Here is a 20,892-nt window from a genome sequence, read left to right on the forward strand (position 1 = left end):
AAGACTTGGCCTGGATGGTGAAAATGACACAGGAGATTGTGGGGCATCCTCCCCCACAGCTGGACTCTATATATGACAAAGGAGGGCTGGTCGTATAGCTACAGACCCCACCCACCAACTTGTACCTCTTTCCTCTGGAAATCAAAACCCACACCAACAGAGTAAGACACAGCCTCTTCCCCAGAGCTTTGAACTCCATCACCCCATCTCCTCACACACACCCCACCCATCCAAAGAATGAGCATCAAACCCCTGCAGACAGACTGCACTGCGCTTTAGGACATCACACTGCAATTTGTACAATATATTCATACCAAGATGTGATTGCACTGTTACTCTTTAATTCTCTTATTCTATCTCTATCTTGACCTAAACCTTTACCCTTTTTGTGTATCCCATGTACACCTAATCCTAATCCAATTTTTAATGCCAAACTCCAACTGCAAACAACAAGGAAACCTAAAACTGAACAGTGGGTGACAACCATCTTGTAATAATATGTTCTGTGCACATGATGTAACAATGTGTTGCATGCAGGACAATATGTTTATAAGGGTTTGAATAAACAGAACCCTGTGTCATATCTGGAAGAGGAATTGTCAATAAATTGTGAGGACATGTCTAAATCCTGTGAGAACCAATTTAAAAAAAGAACACAGTGGACAGATCCCTAGTACAAAGTCTTTCACAACTCTGCAATTGTAAAGAATACAATACAATTAAGAGAAAGATTTTCAAAGACTGGCAAGAAAAACTGGATGAGAGTAACTTTTAAACAGGGATGTAAGTTTACTTTTGTTTCCTTATAGTCTACTGGTCTCTCTGTCTCCTGTTCACTTCTCGCTTGACTCTGACAAAGGGGACAATCGTCCTCACTGTGTCCTTTACTCCTTCTGGCAAAACATTTTACTGTTGCACACTGGTGTAAAACTTTTTTTTTGTTGAATGACGTGTGGTCTTTTTACTCACTATTTGTATTGCATCTTCTTGGATCACAATTATTTGTATTTGTATGTTTAGTCAAAATTCCTCATTCCTGTAACCATTTTTGGGGTCAACTGTGTCCATGGTAAGCTTTTTCATAAAAAATAAATTAAACATGGGTGGGCTAGGTTTTGTTGAGTGCAGGTAGTGGTAGCCTTAACGTGTCAGTAGTGGCAAGAGTAACAGTTGGAATGATTTGTGTTCCTGAAAGTATTTATATGATAATAAAAAATCAACCTTGTAGTATACGGTTTCTAATGCTGTTTTTCAATTCATGATTTGGGATAAGTAGTAACTATTAATAATGTAGAGAAACAATAAATCCAGGCATCAGAACTGTGCGATTTTATGACAAAATTACAATATTTTTGAATAAATCATGTTTTTGTGTAATAGAAAAAGACATGTCCAGGGTAAAAACAATCCCAGAGAAGCCTGAGGATGAAATAAAATCACTTGACACAGTCTGACTCTGTCTGTGGAGCTTCTTCTGCCAGCCAGGACTAGAATATTCACACAATATTTTATTCATCTTGCATAGGTTTTTATTTGACTTATGATGAGTGACCAGGCACGGCTTGACTGTCTTAGTCAAGGACACTTTGACAGGAAAACCTTCTGTTAACAGAACTATGTAGTCTGTAGGGATTTACTGCCAGCAAGTGTGTGTGTGATTGTGTGAGTTATGTGTACCATCCATCTGTGGTACTACAACGTACACACACACTCACATATACACAGTGGTGAATAACCTAATAGATGGGCATTTAATGTCCACACACACATACAAGAACTAATAGATGTGACTTCTCCGTGAGGTAGAGGAATATATTCAGACACCCGGCCATCAGCAGGCTCAATCAATAATTTATAAGGTGTCTGAATAGACATAAGAACACAGGGGAAAAGGTCTGCACCCCAACACAAAACTTTCAACACAAACGTTAATAGACAAACCAGCAAGTGTTGTTTCAAGTGAAGCGCTTTCCCTGCTTTTATGTGATTTCACTCTAAGTGACGCTCATTAAAAGACCTCTGAGCTATTTTCTACTTGTCCCACACACTGATTTCTATTTTTAGAATTGTTTGTTGTTTAAAGCAAAAAAGCATGACAGAAGAGACAAGTGCTACAGCGTTTAGTTCTGTAGTCCAGCAAAAAAGAAAAAGGATGATATATTCGTACAGTATTAAATAAAGTATTAGAAATGTGTTTTCTACCACGGTAGAATGGTTGTTCAACAACCATAAGGTTGGTGATGTGATCCCCTGTCCCGACTGCAAGCCACAGTGTCCCTAGGCAAGACACTTAGCCCTATGTTGCTTCAGATAGGTGGAGGAGGTGAAAAAAAACACTCAATGAGTATACAGCTATAGCATGGATAAAATCATAACTTCCTTTGTTGCATTATTACCTAAACAGTCATCTTATCAACCTTCCTTATTACTAGTTCTTGTTGTTATACCTTCTTTATTACTATATTATTTTTTATCTTGCTGTAAATAATGTTTATACTGGTAAATTTTTACCGTTAAAGGTATATTTTTTAAGTACATTTGAGTGCCTGTATTTTGCTGCTGTTGTATTTTGTCTCAAAGTGCTTCACAGAGACCTAGAGTCTGAACTGACTTTAGTGCAACAGTGGCAAGGAAAACTCCATTTTAACAGGAAGAAACCTTGAACAGGACTCCTATTAGACATTTTGAATGATATGACATAATTCTATGCTGATATATCAGTGCTATCCACAGTACAAAGTGTACTGAGCAAACAACACTTAGTTAAAAAGCTACAACTATCATCAACATTCATTCATACATACATATAAAATGAATGAATAAATAGCCACATTCCCACTGTTGGTTAGTGTTCAATAAGTTTTTTTAAAGCAGTGTGTGTGTGTGTGTGAGAGAGAGAGAGAGAGAGAGAGCTTTTCTTTGTCAAAAGCAATCATGATAACACATGTTCACTGCAACACCTTTGTAACTGGGACCTGTCTAATGTATGTGATAAATAGACTTAACTGACAACTTAAAATTCTCCCCTTAGTAGCTAAAGGCCTGTCTAAAGTTAGAAAGGCGCTGACGATGTAAATTGTGCACCCAATGGGTAGGACTGTCTTCTAATGGTATACGGCATTTGTCTCTGACTGTACACCAGTGCGAATATGTTCCCCTATAGTCTGTTTATAGGTGCTATATATCACAAGGCATTCAGTGGTAATCACCAATGATGCTGCGATCCCAACCCATTTAGGTCACGACTCTACAGCCGTGCCAGTTAAACTGAGCTATAGTCATTATGTCTTTGGGGTCTTTGGGTGTGTGTGTGTGTGCATGTGTGTGGAAAAAAAGAAAAAGGTATGTGTATGTGTCTTACTCAGCATTATCACTCCATTACAGGTGCAGGGTTTTTTTCAGACAGGCCCTTTTCTTTTGTGCAGTTGTTATGCATGTGTCTGCATGTGTGTGTTTGTGTGTACAATGCTATTTGCACAATTGCAAACACAGCATTTCACTCTTCTAATACATACAGCGGCCTCCCCTGACAAGTGCATTCAATCATGCTAATTTTTTACAAATACAGCACAATTCAACCAGCACGGACAAAACTGTGAGTTTACCTCCATAAGCGGTTGTGAAAGTTGGTGAGTTACATACAAGTTACAGGTTGAGTTACCTAGAACTGTGAAGGATAAGATCCAGCATAACCTGTCTACTACCTTTTTTGACAATGCATGTAAATACATGTTTTTATACTTTTTGACAGTACATCTTTTTATATTTTTTTGTATATCTGCTTTATTTGTGTGTTATTTTTTTCTTGAATATCTTGTTTTTTTAATGTATGTATTGTTTTTGATTTTTAGAAGTGTGATAACAGAGTGTGAATGATGTGAGCATTATGATGAATGGACAACGTTATTTTGCATTTATGTATGCTGAAGGTGTATGATGAAAGTGACAATAAACTACTACTATACTATACAATACTGCTTAGTCCAGCAGCACTGGAGCAGACTGATGGCTTCTACAACAACATCACTGAGCTTCTTTGTCTTGGGAAAAATGTACTACTCTGCGTGCAGAATCAAGCAAAGACCACTGACACTCTGCCTGCCAGAGTCTGATCCATGGACATGGCTGTAGCTACTACTGAGGTCCTGCTGAAATACCATTGTGCATATTTGTATTAGTAAGCTTAGTTTTTCCGACTTCAGTAAAACCCTGACTACAGCCTTGGCACAACAATGTAGGGGAAATGTCTTATAATTGTTGTCTATTTTTCCCACTGACATGTGTGGAACTGTGGCCCAAGAAGCTGACACATTGGTTGTTTGGAGTTTTTTAATTCATTTTTTTAAAAAATATTTTGCTTAGATATTAGCCTCCTGTGTAGCTGTGTGCACCATTTTTCCTCTGGTCTCCCTTATCTTTGTGTTTTCTGCGTTTAGTCGAGAAATCATGCTTGAGATTATTTTCCTTTCAGACAGCAAAAATTTCTTTGCACAAGGCAGCTTTTTTTCCACAGAACTCCTTAAAGTATACTGCTCTGTCCAACTTTGAAACTGTGCTCACCATCCACTACAAGTTTTAGTTTGAAACACCTTTATTGTTCACAGCTGTATGTCAATTAAAGCTCTGAGCTGCACTCTCTCACCAACGTGTAGTTGTTGGCTCTCGTTTGATCAAGAAATAAACATAAACAGGACTTTGCACACATGCCCCCACTCACATACACACAAACACACATATTTGAAACCCCTTTCACACCATTCTTTTATATCAGTCACAACACAGGAAGACCAATTTATGGTGCTCAACTGTTTTATTTCTTTGCATTCTGCATGGAAAGGTAAACTGGGCCTTTTTTTGAAACTTAAATGATTTTGTTTTGTCTCTATCTGGTGGTTCAAAGGGGTTAGCAAACCAAAAATGTATTTGATGTGTTTGATGGCTAAAGCTCAGGTCTATTAGGTATATTTGGGGAACTCATTAAAACATGTCAGGACTAGAGTATATCAACGATTTGTGTTTATAATGGGAGTCAATGGGCCCAAATGGGTCAGAAAAGGTCTAAGTGTAGGTCAAAAAGGGCCCCAAGGGTTACATTTATATGAAAAATGAAAATCTTACATTTACAAAAAAAAAGATTTGGGCCGGACCATATATGTTCTGGACATCATGGTTCGGGCCAGATGGGACGATGCAGAGGGCCGGATTTGACCCGCAGGCCTTGAGCTTGACACGTGTATTAAAGGATGTGGCAATGTTTAGCTGATTAATTATCACACCACCAAAGTGATAATTAATCATGTTAGCTCAGTGGTACCACACTCTGTGCACTTGTGCATTTGATGATTTACACAACATACAGATACATACGCAGATAATCTGATAGTTTAGTTATCACTTTGACTATTACTGTTTACTGTTTCACCTTTTGACTTTGTTGTTTGTCTTTGAAAACATATTTACTACAAAAAACACTAAAACAAAGAGGCTCTGGGCTCAATAGTTCATGGACAGAGTGTTTTCTATGAGGAGATTAATAAAAGCCTTTTCAAGAGAGCTGAAGAATGTCTGACTTTATTGTGTGTGTGTGTGTGTGTGTGTGTGTGTGTGTGTGTGTCTTCGTTCTCTCCTTGAGGTCTTCAGTCTATTAAAAGTCAGGAGTGCCAGAAGTGAACAAACAGCATTATGCACACACTGATAGAGCTTATACTGGCACACACAGACACACACAGATGTGAAGCCACAGCGCATCCCCAGGGCACTCAAAGTGATAGGTGAGCTTGAAAGTTGGTCTGCTTTATAAACTGTGTAAACCAAAATATATTCAGCGCCGAGACCTTCTCATCTGGTCAATAAAGATGAGAGGAGCTTCACAGCACAGGGTGACTATAAAGAGGAGGAATTATACTAACATTTCACTTCTCCTGTGGAGAACTGAAGGCAGCAACAGAGGAAGCTTTTCCAAAACATTGTCTGTACTATGTGTGGAGGTATACAAGGCAAAAAAAAAAAAAAAAAAAAAAAAAAAACACGCTGTAAGTGTTACAGTAGTTACCATGCCCATATATTGGAGTACAATATATTTTCCAGAGATGGCAAAAAACATACTAGGTGTGATGTATGGCTCTAGGTATAATCTATCTAATGACAGATTGGAATATGGGCTCTACTGGAGGTATCACTGATTGCTTTACATTATTGATTACATTACATTGTCTGTATTGTAAACATCATCCAGAAGTACTGAAAAGTGAAAGTCTGGCTGTGTCGATGAAGAGCTTTGACAACATTGGACACTAAACTGGCACATCTGTCATATGGCACTGTGGATCTATGGGTGAAGAGTCAAATAATTACCAGCCTTGGACAACAATCCACTGGGGAGACCCCTACCAAATAATGACATCAAACAAAAAATTAACTCATTTTCTTTTGTTTGCAATGCCATTAAAAAAGAATGACACCTGCAATGAGTGCAGACAGGCAGGTTTCTATTGGCACTGCTGTACTTTAAAGTTCGTTGGCCCTCAGGGGCCCTGATTGGCCTAAGGCTGAAGCAGTAGCTTCCTTTGCCTAGAGAAAATAAAAATAATGTTCTGCTCCCATATAGATTTTCTCCTCTATTCCATTTACTTTTAACTGTAGAAATTCCAGACATAAACAGATGAAATTACAATACATTTTTGCACAGACAGCATACTATAGACTTATTATTATGATTTGAAGGAAGACAATACAGTAATAATAGGATATCAATGGAAATACATAACATGATATTTCCCCAATTGATTAACTGTGCAAGAACAAACGTTTTTGAATTCTTTATGAACAAAAAGGGAAATTATATACCATAGAAATAAATATGCATGGCAATTTGTATACATTTCATTGATCTCGTTCATTAAGTTTCATTTTAAGGTTTTGTAAGAAAGGGTATTTTAATACCTCTTTTTATTATTACACATATCAATGTAACAGGACTATAAGTGATGAAAGATTTGTGTACTATTACTTATTATGGTGATCGTGTCATTGACAATATGTATACTGCACAGTTAGAGGGGTTTGAGTGACATTTGATCATTTCACCTCCAGCTTTAAAAATTCTATGAAATATACACACAGTGTCTTCCTCTGATACATTGATGGTGGGTACAGTATATGTGGTATGGCTGTCACATGTAGGTCCATGAATTTTACTAACCTTTAAATAAAGTGAGAATGAAAGCCATTCGAGGAAGTTCAGCTTGGCTACATACTTACATATACAGTACAGTATACAACTGTAATGTAATGGAAATCCACCAGCACTATTTTTATACATGCACTATACATACTGCATGTATGCATGACATAAGAATCAAATAGGGTAAACACATGAATGCATGAATTTACACCTTAGAGACAGGGAGGTCTTGCAGTGACGTGTAATCTTGTATGTTCTGATTACAAACTTTGGCCTTGGTAGTTTAAAGCCAGTGATTTCACAATCCAGGTGTTTTGACAGGCAAAGAACCAACTTTTGAGCCAGGAAATCATGATCGATGCAGTGGTGCATGAACAATGCAAACCGTCTCCTTGTACTGCAGTCCTTTAGAAATGGTCAGATGTAGCTTGTTGGCTCCTAAGATGGTTCTTAGAAGGTTTGCAATCTGAATTAGCACCTAGCATAGACCCAGACCAAATGACTAGTTCACCTAGTGGATAGTGAACTCATTATCTGGGCTTGTTTTGTTGAACTTTTTCATCACCCACAGCAGCGTTCTATCTTTCAAGAAACTAATAAAAATACTTTTATATGTGACAAACATACATAGTCTATATGCACACTGCAAAAAACCACATACACATAAATCAAGTTACCTGATGTAACGATCCAAAGGTCTCTCTCCCTTTCATCTAACACAGCTCTCTCTTCTAGCACAATGAGTCTTTTAATTATCACTTCAAAGACGTGGAGCTAACAACACTTATTGTACGTGTTACAAGGTCGTCTATAGTGGGTGAAAATCCTCTCTGTACTGCAGGTTCAGTTCAGTGCAAAAACAAACAGCAACAACAACATTAAAAAAAACTTTCTGATGCCCGGGAAAATGTAAAATAAATGTGTTGGAATCTGTTGGAATTTCCCTAGGACAGCGCTAGTCAGTGTCTGATTAGGTAAGCCACACCTGGAAAGGTCTAGAAAAACCACAGTGAGGATGTGGCTTAGTCTACATAGACAGCTTATTATATGGTGATTTCTATTTGTTTACAGAATAGCTTAAACTTGCATAAGTATCACCTTTGAGAAAAAGAAACCAGGGAGTCTGAGAAGTGTGTTCCCCCCTGTAGCTGGGCCCACCCTTTGGTCACCCTTTCTAAAGAAAACAGGAACCACCATCCAAGCCTGCCAGACCAGAAGCACTACCCTTGATGTCAGTGTGCAGCTGCTGCCTAACAGGGCTTACATATGATCATTACTGGTGTTGCCCCTGAGGAGCAACATGAGCATAGAGGTGTCTAGAAGAACACAATCCTCTGTATGAATTGGGATAATACTTAAGCAGCATTTGATATTCAGTCTATTTTTTGATTTAACTTCATCACATTTTCACATCTTTTCTGTTTACATGCAATTTATTTTATGCTTTCATTCATCAACCCTCACAGACTTGTTAGATGAGATTCACAGGAACAAAGGTTTAAGCAATAACAACTTGTGAAAATATCATCTAGACAATGCATGGTATTGCACTTTTGTTTCAATAGAGAGAAACAGTATTTTGGTTAATCTTGAGTGAATTGACAATAAAAGTCTGCAGATTGAATTATTTCCCTTAAATATTAGCTATCAGTTAGCCATAGCATTAGTTAGCTTCTCTCATTTGCATGAAGACAATTATTTCAGTGGGGTTAGTCATATGTCCAACAAGTAATTATTCTAACGTAATTAAATTTGTGTCTGCAGACTATGCAAACTACGTTTCTTTAATCTGTCAGGCAACTTTTTAAATGAAAGAAGACGAGTGGCTTTGTTTCAGTTTCCCATGTTGACAGCTAATCTACTGTCAAAAGAAGAAAGGTATGCAATACATCTGAAATCCTGTCTGACTTTTGGCTATAGCTGTAGAGGAATTCACTTTAGAACCCTATAAAGCCTCAGGAATATTCATATATTATTCCATAACTGTATTGTATAATATGTTCAACATGAAGATAGACTGGAACAACACATGAATGTTACATAAACTCTTATATAGTTTATAGATGTTCTTATATAGATGTTCTTTATTTAGAAGCTCTGGGCGATTCCTGGGCAAATTGTATTCACAAAAATAATATGGTTAATGGTTATGAACACTTTTAGAATAATCAAATGTATTAAGCACCGTTGATATTTCCCTGATAATCTTCTTCATATCCTTAAATCTATGAGTAAATAGTAATGACATTGTAGCAATGACAGGATGATGAAAAGGATGCAGCAGCTACAGTAGTCTCAAATAGTTCTAAACTCATTTGATAAGACAACAAACATCAGACAAGGGGATTAAAAAATACATTTGATTCACATGACATTTGCTGCAAGGATTACAGAGGAAAAGTATCTTTAAAAGCAAAGAAATCAAACACTACGAGCAAATGAGTTAAGGCCTTTAGACTTAATGCAGTAAATCTGCTGCCAGAGATGCCTTCGCACAAAAATATAATGGAATGTAATGTCGGTACTTACAGTGATGAACACACAAGTCAAACACACACATGGCCTTAATGTAAAAGTATGGTAGGCAGAGAAAAACGAGAAAAAAGAGAAGGATAACGGCACATCAACAGAATAAATACTCTGATAAATCACACTGGAGACAGAGAGCTGTCCCCATAGTCGAATAAATTTATCCCATCCTATTATTCCCCCCTGGATCTCCCACCACAGGAGACATAAAGAGGGTGTGCGAGTGTGTTACTGAGAGAGAGAGAGAGAAAGAGTGATGATGAAGATGACCCTGGCACTGACTCATACTGCTACATAAGGCACGTGCACGCACGAGGCATCCATGACACTACGACACAAAATATTCCCTTGACACACCTTCACATACACACATCAGGTAATTGGGGCCCCCCTGGGGCCGATCTCTTGGCTTGGGTGCCAAGGGCGTGCGTTCCTCACAGAGCAGCAGATAAATCAACTATTAATAAGCCAGCAAGCGTGGAGGTTCTATTTACGACTGCTCTCTCTCCACAAGGCCAGTGTCAGTAGTGGTCTTACACACACATACACACACACTTTCACACACATGCCACCCCTAAGATACCCCTGCCCATGTGACAGTATATCAATAGAAAAAAAACTTCTACTGTAATGTGAAATATTCAGCGTTTTTCATCACTGCCTGCTTTTTCCTATTAACCCATAATGGAGTAAGGTTCTCAGCTAAATCTGCTGCTCTGACACACACATACACAGTGGATATCAACCGTGTCAGGCTACATCGGTAGCCAGACCTCAAAACAGCATTGCACTGGAGAACAGTATTGATTCATCCACGGAAAGTCACCTTCCTCCTCACCCCATCCCGGCCGGTGCCTCCAGGGCCACGGTCATTCCACTCAGCCAATTTGTTTGGCTGTTGTTATTATTAGTGTTTCTCTGGTATAGCTCTTTGGTCTCGGGGCACGGACACAACGCTTTATGATGCCGCGCCTAATAAACATCATTGTGATTTTCCCAGGCTAGTAATTAACTGTGGGGCTAATTTGTCATAGTTAGTTAGAGTGTGGCACGGTGCCAGGAGAGGGCTGCCTGCAGGTACGGTGGCTGAGAAGGCCAGGAGTTTAATACACACACACAATTTAAAGCCACTGCTGTTTAATTACTGGTACTGGTCTACAGCATGGTAAGAGAGCAGAGGTCTTTCTATGGAACCTGGCTTGAACAACTCAATGAACATAATCATATTAGATGTTGACACATCTGACAGCCATGCAACAATACGGTTACACTACAGTTGTTTAAGCACTGTGTTTTTTTCTAAAATGTGTGTAAGTGTGTATGTGTCATGGTGAAAAGGGGGAAAGAGAAGTAGAAAATTATTTGCAAGGCAATTTAGGTTAAGCACGTTTTTTCACAAAACATCAATTAGGTTTAAAAAAACATGTAAGCATCATTTTTCCACAGCTATTTTATGAACCTCAGTCCTGCTTCCATGTGCTTTTAGACAGAAGAGTCTTTCTCCTTTTTAACCCTTCAAACAAACTGTACTTGTTCAGTCTTCTTCTAATTGTGCTGCCACATTAAAGGCTGTTCCATACTCCGCGAGACAAAGAGCGGAGAACGCGCTCCACGGGTGGTAAGAGATACAAAAAAAAGGTCTTTTCCGCACTGAGGTACCATACTGCGCGAGACGCATGTGTGCAGAACTCCTCATACGGCCCGCCCACTAAACTATAAGGAAAGACTTTACTGAGTTTTTTAACACACCACAAGGACGTGTGCCATGGCAAGAGGGCATTATACAGAGAGGGTGCCTGCAACAGCGTGAGATGTCCGGCGATGAGTTGTGAAAATGCGACATTAAAAGTAACAATAGCAAAGATTCAGTGTTTGTGCCTTTATGACCACATTTGCACATCTACTGTGTTCCAATGTGCCTGCGATACTTCAAACTGTCCGGTGATGAGCTGTGAAGATGCGACATTAAAAGTAACAATAGCAAAGATATACAGACATTGTTAACGAGCCTATTATGCCCGGGTATGTAGGAGTATATAGAATGGTAATAACAGTCACCATCTGGTATGTGTGAACGGCTGTCTGGAGTTATTGGTGACAAATCACCCTGACTTGCCTTTCTTTCTTTCTTTTATTGCTCATCATGCAAAATGGTATGGTCTTATCTAAATCTGTTGAATCAGTGCTGTTTACACACCTACCTATATACCTGGAGAGGCTCTTGCGCTTCTCCACTTTCATCACGCCCACAATAAATTCCGACCAATCACAGCATGGTTGCCGCACAGCCTTGAAAGACAAAGTTCGGCCCGGACCCTGTGCACAGGAGTGCGGATCAGCGGGCGGTCAGAGACAAAAAATGACGTCATTTTGTGGGCGTAATGTCTGCAGGGGGGCAAAATGTCTTTGTCTCGCGGAGTATGGATCCAGCTTAACACTGAGTATGCTCAGTGAGGTCTGTAGACTCTGACATGTAGCTCTTGGGTTTTTTTTGTTTTTCTGATCTTGGGCTGAATTTGCTGGGACTTGCTCGTCCACTCCTGTGAAGACTGACAGCTGTCTTGAATGTTTTCCACTTGTGAATAATCTTTCTCACTGTAGAACATTGAATTCCAAGATTCTTTCCAGATTGATGTGCAGCAACAGTAGCTTCTCTGACACAATTGTTTATGTCTGTCTCTCTTGTCATTGTTTTAACACACACCTGGATGTTCCAGAGCAGCAACTGTCAAAACATCTGTTTTTATACAGGTCTCACCTAATTAAATCCTATGGAAGCTTTAAGAGGGGACGCAGTAGAACAGGGTTTTGTTGTTGCTGTCTGAAGTTGTATTTTGAATTATACTGTTGTGGATTGGCTCGTTTACCTTGTATTCCTGGTCCTTATTATTTTGATTGTTATTGTCTTCCTCTGGCCCTCTGTGTCTGTGTGTCTCTGTTCTCTTCTCTCCCTCCTCTCCTCCTTGCTCCTCTTGTCTTCCCTGCTCTTTCTGTCTCCTCTGCCTTCTTCCTCCCTCCTGTAATTCTGCCCTTTCTCTGTGCCTCCCTGCCTAATTTCCCCCTGTGCTTTGCCTCAGTGTTCCCTCGTCTTCCTGTCTTATTTTGTAGTCCGGTCCTCCCTGTGTGTTCTCAGTGTCTTTACTTCCTCCTGTTTCCCGCCTCACCTGATTACCAGCTCCTCCCTAATTGTGTTCACCTGTGCCGTCTCTCTCCTCTATTTAAGTCCTGTGCTTCCCCTTTGTCTTTGTCAGTTCTTCCCTTGTGAACACCTGCCTTCTTCGTCCTCCCTTCCTCCTCAGGTTTGGTTTGTGTTTTTGACCTTCCTTCTTTTGTGTTTATTTGTACTTTTGGTCTTTTGCATTTTGACTGGCACTGTTTTCAGTAGCCCTGCTTTTGTTCCCCTGCTCCCCTGGACATCGTTTTGTAGTTTAGCGTTGAATAAAGTTCCCTTTGTTGAACATTATTTTTGTCTGTGCCTGGGTCCTGTTAAAATCCACACCTCACATAACATATACTAAGAGGAAGACTCACCCTTTCAGTTTATTTTATGAATAAATCCATCCATAGGTTATATCCTTCACATACACATTGTATGAGCATGCAGGTAATGTGCTTACTTGCATGCCAAGTAAGCACATTATGAACTACATCTCCCATCTCACAGTGTGTTGTGTAGTGTTGGCCAAAGTAAGTTACCGGAAAGAAGAGGTGAAAGCTGTAGATTACATTCATAGTATTGAACCTGAAGTCATACACAGTGGTTACAGTTTTAGATATTGTCAACACAATTATGAGGCCTACGCTGCACCGACACAAAAGAAACTGATCTGGAAACCACTCTGTGCCAAGTCACTGAGCAGCGCTGCTCTTGCCAGCTCCTCCCACGTCATTCCATATTATCATGCAGATCTGAGATTGTTAGTTTTGCCCAGCAGCTTTTCATCTACAAAAGAGTAGCTCAAGTTGCTGTTCTGATGTGTCACCACAACTGAGAATCCTATCAGTCTCTGATTGCTTTTGGTGACATACACAATTACCCAGCTGCTTCCTGTGATTAAAGGAAATCCTCCTGTTTCTAGGCCATTTCCTCCTTCTCCTCCTCCTCTGCCTTCTCCCTTTGCAGTCATCCACCTGTCCACCCCTTCTCACCTCTTACTTCACACTTCACATTATGAAACACAACTCCTACCTCTGAAACCACCTCCATTTTATATGCTATGTATACACATGTAATCATTTGCAAATATGTAATTTTAAATGTAATCTTTTTAACTGCTTTTTAATGCCTCTGTCCCAGCAGCAGCTGTAGCTTGGGGCCTTTTTGAGGGGGGTGTTTGGCTTGTCCATCCCATGATTGCAAGCATACCTAAAACACCTATAAAAGACCTTGGAATTTTAGGATGATCTGATCAAGGTCACCTGCAAATGTCTAAAAGCAGTAAAACCTGTTTCTTCCTTCTTTCCCTACTAATTTAGAGCTTTATTCTTAACTATACCAAGCTGATGTGTTTTCATATCTTAGCCTGTCCTAGCCAGTGGACAGTGATGGGACATTATTTGAAAAATGTATTCTGGCCAAATAGAGACAAAAATGGCTTTTTATGTATGCCATGAACCCGCTTGTCCTGAACCAGGGTTACGGGGGGCTGTAGCCTATCCCAGCCGTCGGTGGGTGTGAGGTGGGGTACACCTTGGACAGGTTGCCAGTGTATTGCTAGTTAACATAGATAGATAGATAGATAAACAACCAGTCACACTCACACCTACAGCCAATTAAAGTCACCAAACCTAAGATCTGGAAACTGGACTACAGTACTAACCACTGCACCATTGTTGCCCAATAACTCATATCATCTTTGTCAGTTAATGAACTACATTTCCTTTCCAAGCCTTGCTGCAGCTCATCACTCTAACAGGTAGATGTGCACCCTCGTGACAATACTATGATAGAGCTGGCTGAACTGTAGCTCATGTTTGTGCCTATATTTTTTTTACCACACACATAAATAACTTGCAATAGTTGTGATTTTTCAAAAGTCAAGCAAGCTATTTCATATTTTAGTTGTTTGCATTACACACACACACACACACACAGTGTGCAGATGTCTCTGCATGTCTGAATCGCTTCCTCTGCACTCTCTTTATCCTCTGCCCACATATCTTGTCAGCTAATTTACCCTCTTCTTCATCCTGCCACCCTCTTCTTTGCTCTTTCGATCCTCTCCTCATTCAATCATCTTCTCATAGTCTGCTCTCTGTCCTCTTTCACCCTCTTCTTATTTTCTGTCACTCCATTTGTCTTTGTCCTGCTCTCCTCCTGCTAACCACATTCATAATGCTTCTCTCCCTCTATTTTTTTTTCCCGCCCTGAAGTCTCTCTCTCTCTCTCTCTCTCTCTCTTTTGTTTTTGCATCTCAGGCTTATTCTTCCTCTCTCATTTCTCTTCTCTCTGCACTTTACTTTCCACAGCCTAACCCAGCTGTCACTGTGCTCCCCCCAGCTGCTCTTGCTCTTTTCTTTTCCTTCTGACCCAGTCACCTACTTTGGAAAATATACTGAAACGATTTGGAAGTAACTTGAATTTCCTCCCATGGTACAGACTTAATATAGTTTCATACTGCAGGATGTGAACTTCTCTGTCGTTGTGCTAACTATTGCGACACCCGGGCCACAGCAGTGCCATGCTCCTGGTGCTCATGTAAATAGCCCAAAATGTGGACAGAATTTTTCTCAAAATCTATCTCTGTATCTTCCTATTTGAAAGGATTTAATGCAGGACCAGTCCGTCTCCTACCATTAATCCCTATGCATAGTTCTACAGTGCACAATGAGTCTGGTGCTGGTACATATATCTGTATCTACAAATTGATTAAAACGTTATGCCTGACCAGCCTATGCAATTTCTGCATCTATTTCATTAATGCATGTGTACGGTACTTTATGCAGGTATGTTGCTGCGTGTGTGTTTTTGCAATCACAAGCACACCAATTCACATGCAGACTTCACTGGCACAAAATATTCTCCAAAAGGTCCATCTGCATTTCAATGACAAAGTCTAATTTATTTATGGCTGGAGTACATTATTACAGGAATCTCTTGATATTCTTCGCAACACCTAGAAATTCACATGGCTGTCTCATTTCTGCTGATGACAACGCTATGCTAATGGCATGGGAATTTCTCTGTGCAGCGATCTAAATGAGCCCATCACACCGAGATTTATGTGGATGTGTGAGGTGCAGCATATGTGGCATGTATGCATATCACTGCAGTTTCCCTTCACTCTGCATGTTTATTTCGGCTTTGAATGAATATCCTCACCTTTTGCGCAACCTACTGAAAAAAGCCACTGCAAGTTCTTCATGGCTGACAATGTGATAATTGGCATGCATCAAATCAGTGTGCATAAGGTTCCCTACGTTGCTAAGTGTTTTCTGGAATGTAAGACGCGTTCTGTTCTGAAAAAAATAATAACTTGAAAAACAGAATTAATTGCAGGGAATGTATCGTGTGCAATCACATCACACTTATGTGGAGTCTTTCATAACAAATGTAGTCCTCTAGTTACTGTATACATGATTCAAACAATAAATGTGACATTCTAATGAGCAACCATGTAATCAGCAAATCCACTTAGTATTTACATATTTAAAATCTCACATCAGCTTGCACCGAAGCTAAACTACTTGTTTTGCAGCACATTCCTTTTGCAAAAATAATTTGTCGCAACATTCCTCAATCAGATGTATTGTGTTGTGTTCTGGATTAACTGCTTTAAAGTGGATCACTTTAAGGAAGCACCTCATAAAAATTACATCAGGTAAAGAATTTGCCCGAACGCATAATTAAAAAGTAGAAAATGTATGTGGGCTATTATTTGGATGAATCATACGCCTCCAGTCCTTTTCTGGTTGAGGTGTGAAAAGTAGACATGACACCTCATGGGGTGCAAATGGTGAGAATGTGGTTTTCTGATTTTCCACAGACAAAAAATAGTCAGATTTTAGTATATGTTCAATTATCAATGTGCAGTTAGCAGTCATAAGGACATAATCTGGAGAGAGATACAATACATGGAAAAAAATCCCAAAGAAGAGTTTTAAATATTCTTTGGCATGTGGAAAAACAGCTTGTTATATACAGAAAACTGTGAACATTAGTTCAACCATATATTTTGTATTAATCAGCGTAATTTTAGACCTGCTTTATCAGCTGTAACAGGCCTAAAGGGAAAGTTAACACCTGTACCGTATGAAGTTACATTTTATAATTTAGTATAGCCTGCAAAACGTTGACAGGTGTTCAACTTGTCATGCTCAGCTGTAAGCTAAAAAATGTATGCACCAGTTAAAATTTGGTATATCATTTTCTAGCACAGATCACACCTGCCTCTAAAGGCAGAAAGTGCACAGACAGAAATGAGGATCACCGCGTGGGCTCAGTGGTGACACAGTTTTACCCTACACAGTGCCAGCTTTGTCATCAATAACCTTTCATTATTTCCATTAAATTAAATGATGCTGACTATTGACTTGCTGATCAAACTCTAGTTTCTGTCAAGGTGATAGTGATAAAATACATCAACGGTCTGCTTATCACTGGTCGGGGGCCATAAATCTGTCTTTTCCCTTGAGCATTTTAAATAGCTGCAGCTGGGTATATTAGTGTTGTGTACAGCCTAGGGACCTGCCACTACCATGTGCTAAACTGGGCATCTTAATGAAATAAAAGGCGGCATGTAACACCGAGTTACCTGTAAAGGTTAGAGTTGTCCCCTGTGACATAGAATAATGCATTTAATGTGTTTTGGCTGCATGAGAAAATGTATTTCTCCCAGCCTCCCACAGCAGCAGCAGCACAAGCAGAAGGACAGAAGGAAACAGAGGAGAGAACAAAGAAGGAAGAAAGAGAAAAATAAACATGTCTGGAAACAGCAGAGAGAGAAGGAGGAGGACAATCAAGCAAAAGGAAAGAAAAAAAAGGTGCGAGAATAGTCGAGGGAGGGCAAGAGAGGGAGGAGCGAGAAAACAGAAAACACGGTGTTTGCAAATCACAAATTAAAAGCATAAGCATGCAATACCCCAAACAATGTCCCACAGGAAATAATGGGCCTTTCAGCATAAAAACCCTTTTGGAACAAATAGGTAGGCAGAGACAGGCACTCCTTGGGCCTACATTGTTTTGTTTTAGCAATACTTAACTGCAAATACGAAAGAGTGTTTACTTTGATGTCATGTTCAAAAGATATAGAGCTGTCTTTGCTTTACTAAGAAGTGGAACATAAATGATGTGTATTTCATAGTAAAACCTCTTTTTTAAGAATATAACTTCAATAAAGTCATATATTTTAAAGTGAAATGTCCTTGTTTTTTTGTGAATATGTCCTTTAAATGTGACCTTGGTTTAACTATAGGCTTAGTGTATAGTACCTATGGAACATTAATAACCGTGTTTTTGGTGGTTTTTCATACATTGTTATATTAAACTTATTAGAGAAAAGAGATAAAAATACTATTCATACTACTATTCAAAAATACTATTCAGCAATTCTTATTTAGGTATACTTGAAGCCTAACAAATGTGTTTTCTACATTTCCTTTCTCATAGAAAACATTTGCAAATAAAAACAAAAAATTTGGTAGAAATTGGGAATGATGTCCTTATAGCATGTGCAATAGATATACAAATATCAGTTACTAATGTATTTTTGTGAACCTGAAATAGTTACTATGAACCTCATGGTGTGATGTCAGTGGCTATAATAGCAGGATTTTCACCAACAAAGCATCAATCAACTTTAAAAAAAAAAAACAAAAAACACACTCACCACCCTGATCGGTGCTGACGGTGATGATGGCTACCTGACGAGGGAAAGAACTCAAGTCCGACACACCGTTAAGCGACTCAATCTCAAAAGTGTAGTTGGCATGTGCAGAGAAGTCGGTGATGGTGACGGTGGCGTTGGTTAGGCCCAAAGGCCGTGGCAGGAAGCGGATCTCCTCCTCGCAGAGCTGGCACTGGTTGGGCTCCAACCCACATCGTTTGCATTGCACATTGTAAGTGAGGTCCCTGCGCCCCCCCATGTCGCTTGGGGGTGACCACTCCAGCATCAAATAAGTGTCATTCATGTTAAACATCAAATTGCGGGGGGGAGATGGGGGTCCTGGGGAGAAAAGAGAATGTTATTAAAATGATCAGTTGGTATTTCAGTCCTTGAAAATGGAACGCAACTTACCAAGTAGTTTTTAATGCCTAACCTGAACTGTGAGTGAAAATACAACATAACCACTGACGGAAAACAAATGCTCATGGTGTCAGGGGCCTCAGTTTTCATTTTTTCATACTTTTTGCTATTTTTTTTTTCTTCTTAGGTGTGCTTCTAACGTACCAGCTGTAACACTGTGAATTTCCCCTGTGGGGGTCTAATAAAGGATTATCTTATCTTATCTATATGGTCCATTAGCATCAACTCAACCCTGTGCCATATCTGGAAAGTGTATTGTCGACCTAATGTTGCATTGAGGGCCTTCCTCATTTTGATACTGAAGGTTCTCATGCACACACAGGAAAGGGTGTGCAGGTCACCACTAGATGACACTAGATCTAATGAACTGATCCTTTTAAATGAATGTTTATAGCTATCATTCAGCTTTAATTCCACTAGTGGACCCATGGAAGCTGTTCTTTAAGTATCATTTATGACTTAGATGCACCTCAGAATGTGCATTAGTTTCCATCAACCACCTGCTGGCTCTACTGCACCACTATTTAGACTCATCTCCTATCCCCTGATTACCAAAGATGCTTTACATCTGTAGTGTAATTACAGAGATTATTTTCTGCTACTTGATTCGGTTGCCATGATTCTCATTATGTAGGAAAGACGAGAAAAATGTTTGTCGAGGAAGTTAAGTTCCTTCCTGTCTAAAGCACAGGACCCAATACTGTACCCTGAAGTACACCACAATTAAAACAATACACAAATCATATAAATTACAAATCCCAATAAAGGTAATCACTGTATTCAACAGAGGTACCATTACATTCTACTGTACCACAAACCAAATGTTCATAATACATTTCTCTCCTGTGAAGTAAACATTTTTACCTTCTTCACATTTCACTTTGTTGCGGTATTTTGGTACTCCCTGGATGTGTGTGTGTGTGTGTGTGTGTGTGTCAGGGTAAGCATTGTGCTATAGCAGGCAGCCAGCTGTCAACAGGGTGGAGTTAAAAGGCCTGAGGGATTTGAACACTCCCATCCTGCCAAGCTCACTGTCTGCCAGGACAATGGAATGTTTCTTCTCTCCTCCACCATCCCTCCATCCCTCTCTCTCTCACTGCCATTGCTAAAAAATCTCAGCAGACAGGAAAACTCCTCCCACTGCTCCTCCACTCCTGTCAGCGTGTATCCATTCTCTCTCTTTATCTCTTTTTATCTTTATCGGCTATTATCTCACCTCCTCTATTCTCTCCATCGAGGAGAATCCACCCACCTCCCCTCCTGCAGAGTAACCCCACTGCCATCAATCAGCTCCTGTTCTCCTCTAGGGGGAGATTGGTATCAGCACCCTCCTTCCTTTCTCTCCTCACTGTCTACTCTATCCAGCCTTTACACTTTTCCTCCAACCTTTATCTCTCCTCTTGTGACATCTTCTCTCTCTACCCATCTACCTTTGTCTTCCTCTTAGGCCTTCAGTTTGTAATCTCGGTAGTCGGGCATTTATTTATTTATTTTTCTTCTTACTTTAACATCAAGCAAATGGTGCGTGTTTTGGTACAGACCCTTGATTAAAATGCATGTGAGTAAAGTAAGGAAGATGTGGCCATTCTGCTTAGTGTGCAGGGTTGTCACACCCCTACAAGGTTTTGTTTTCCCCTCTGTATTTCTACTTGCAGCAAGTTTGGCCATGAGGATTTAGAATGTGCTTCGAGCCTGGAGGATAGTTAAAAAACAAACTTGACAAGCCACTGAATGAGGCACTGAAATATAACTTTGCATAGTAAACCAAGTGTCTAGTCACCATATGTATTATTTAGCTTTTACATAAATGTTCTAATTAAACAGCTTGCTAGCTATGCTTGAAGCATATTTACATGCCCAAAGTGAAAACAGGGTGCTAGAAAGTCTCCCTCCTGAGGAGTCTGTCCGTCTCTGATAAGACAAGAGAGCTTGGAC

At 39.7% G+C, this 20,892-nt stretch overlaps 1 protein-coding gene across 1 annotated transcript in view; it reads right to left on the reverse strand.

The window, feature by feature from the left end:
* epha6 (eph receptor A6) overlaps positions 1-20,892 on the reverse strand; it is a 163,601-nt gene that overhangs the window by 49,473 nt on the left and 93,236 nt on the right. Inside the window, exon 5 of the mRNA XM_028393127.1 lies at positions 18,541-18,876. Within this exon, the coding sequence (XP_028248928.1) occupies positions 18,541-18,876 (336 nt within the window). The remainder of the gene's footprint in view (positions 1-18,540; positions 18,877-20,892) is intronic.

This window comes from Parambassis ranga, chromosome 21, assembly GCF_900634625.1.
Source record: "Parambassis ranga chromosome 21, fParRan2.1, whole genome shotgun sequence".
NCBI lineage: Eukaryota > Metazoa > Chordata > Actinopteri > Ambassidae > Parambassis > Parambassis ranga.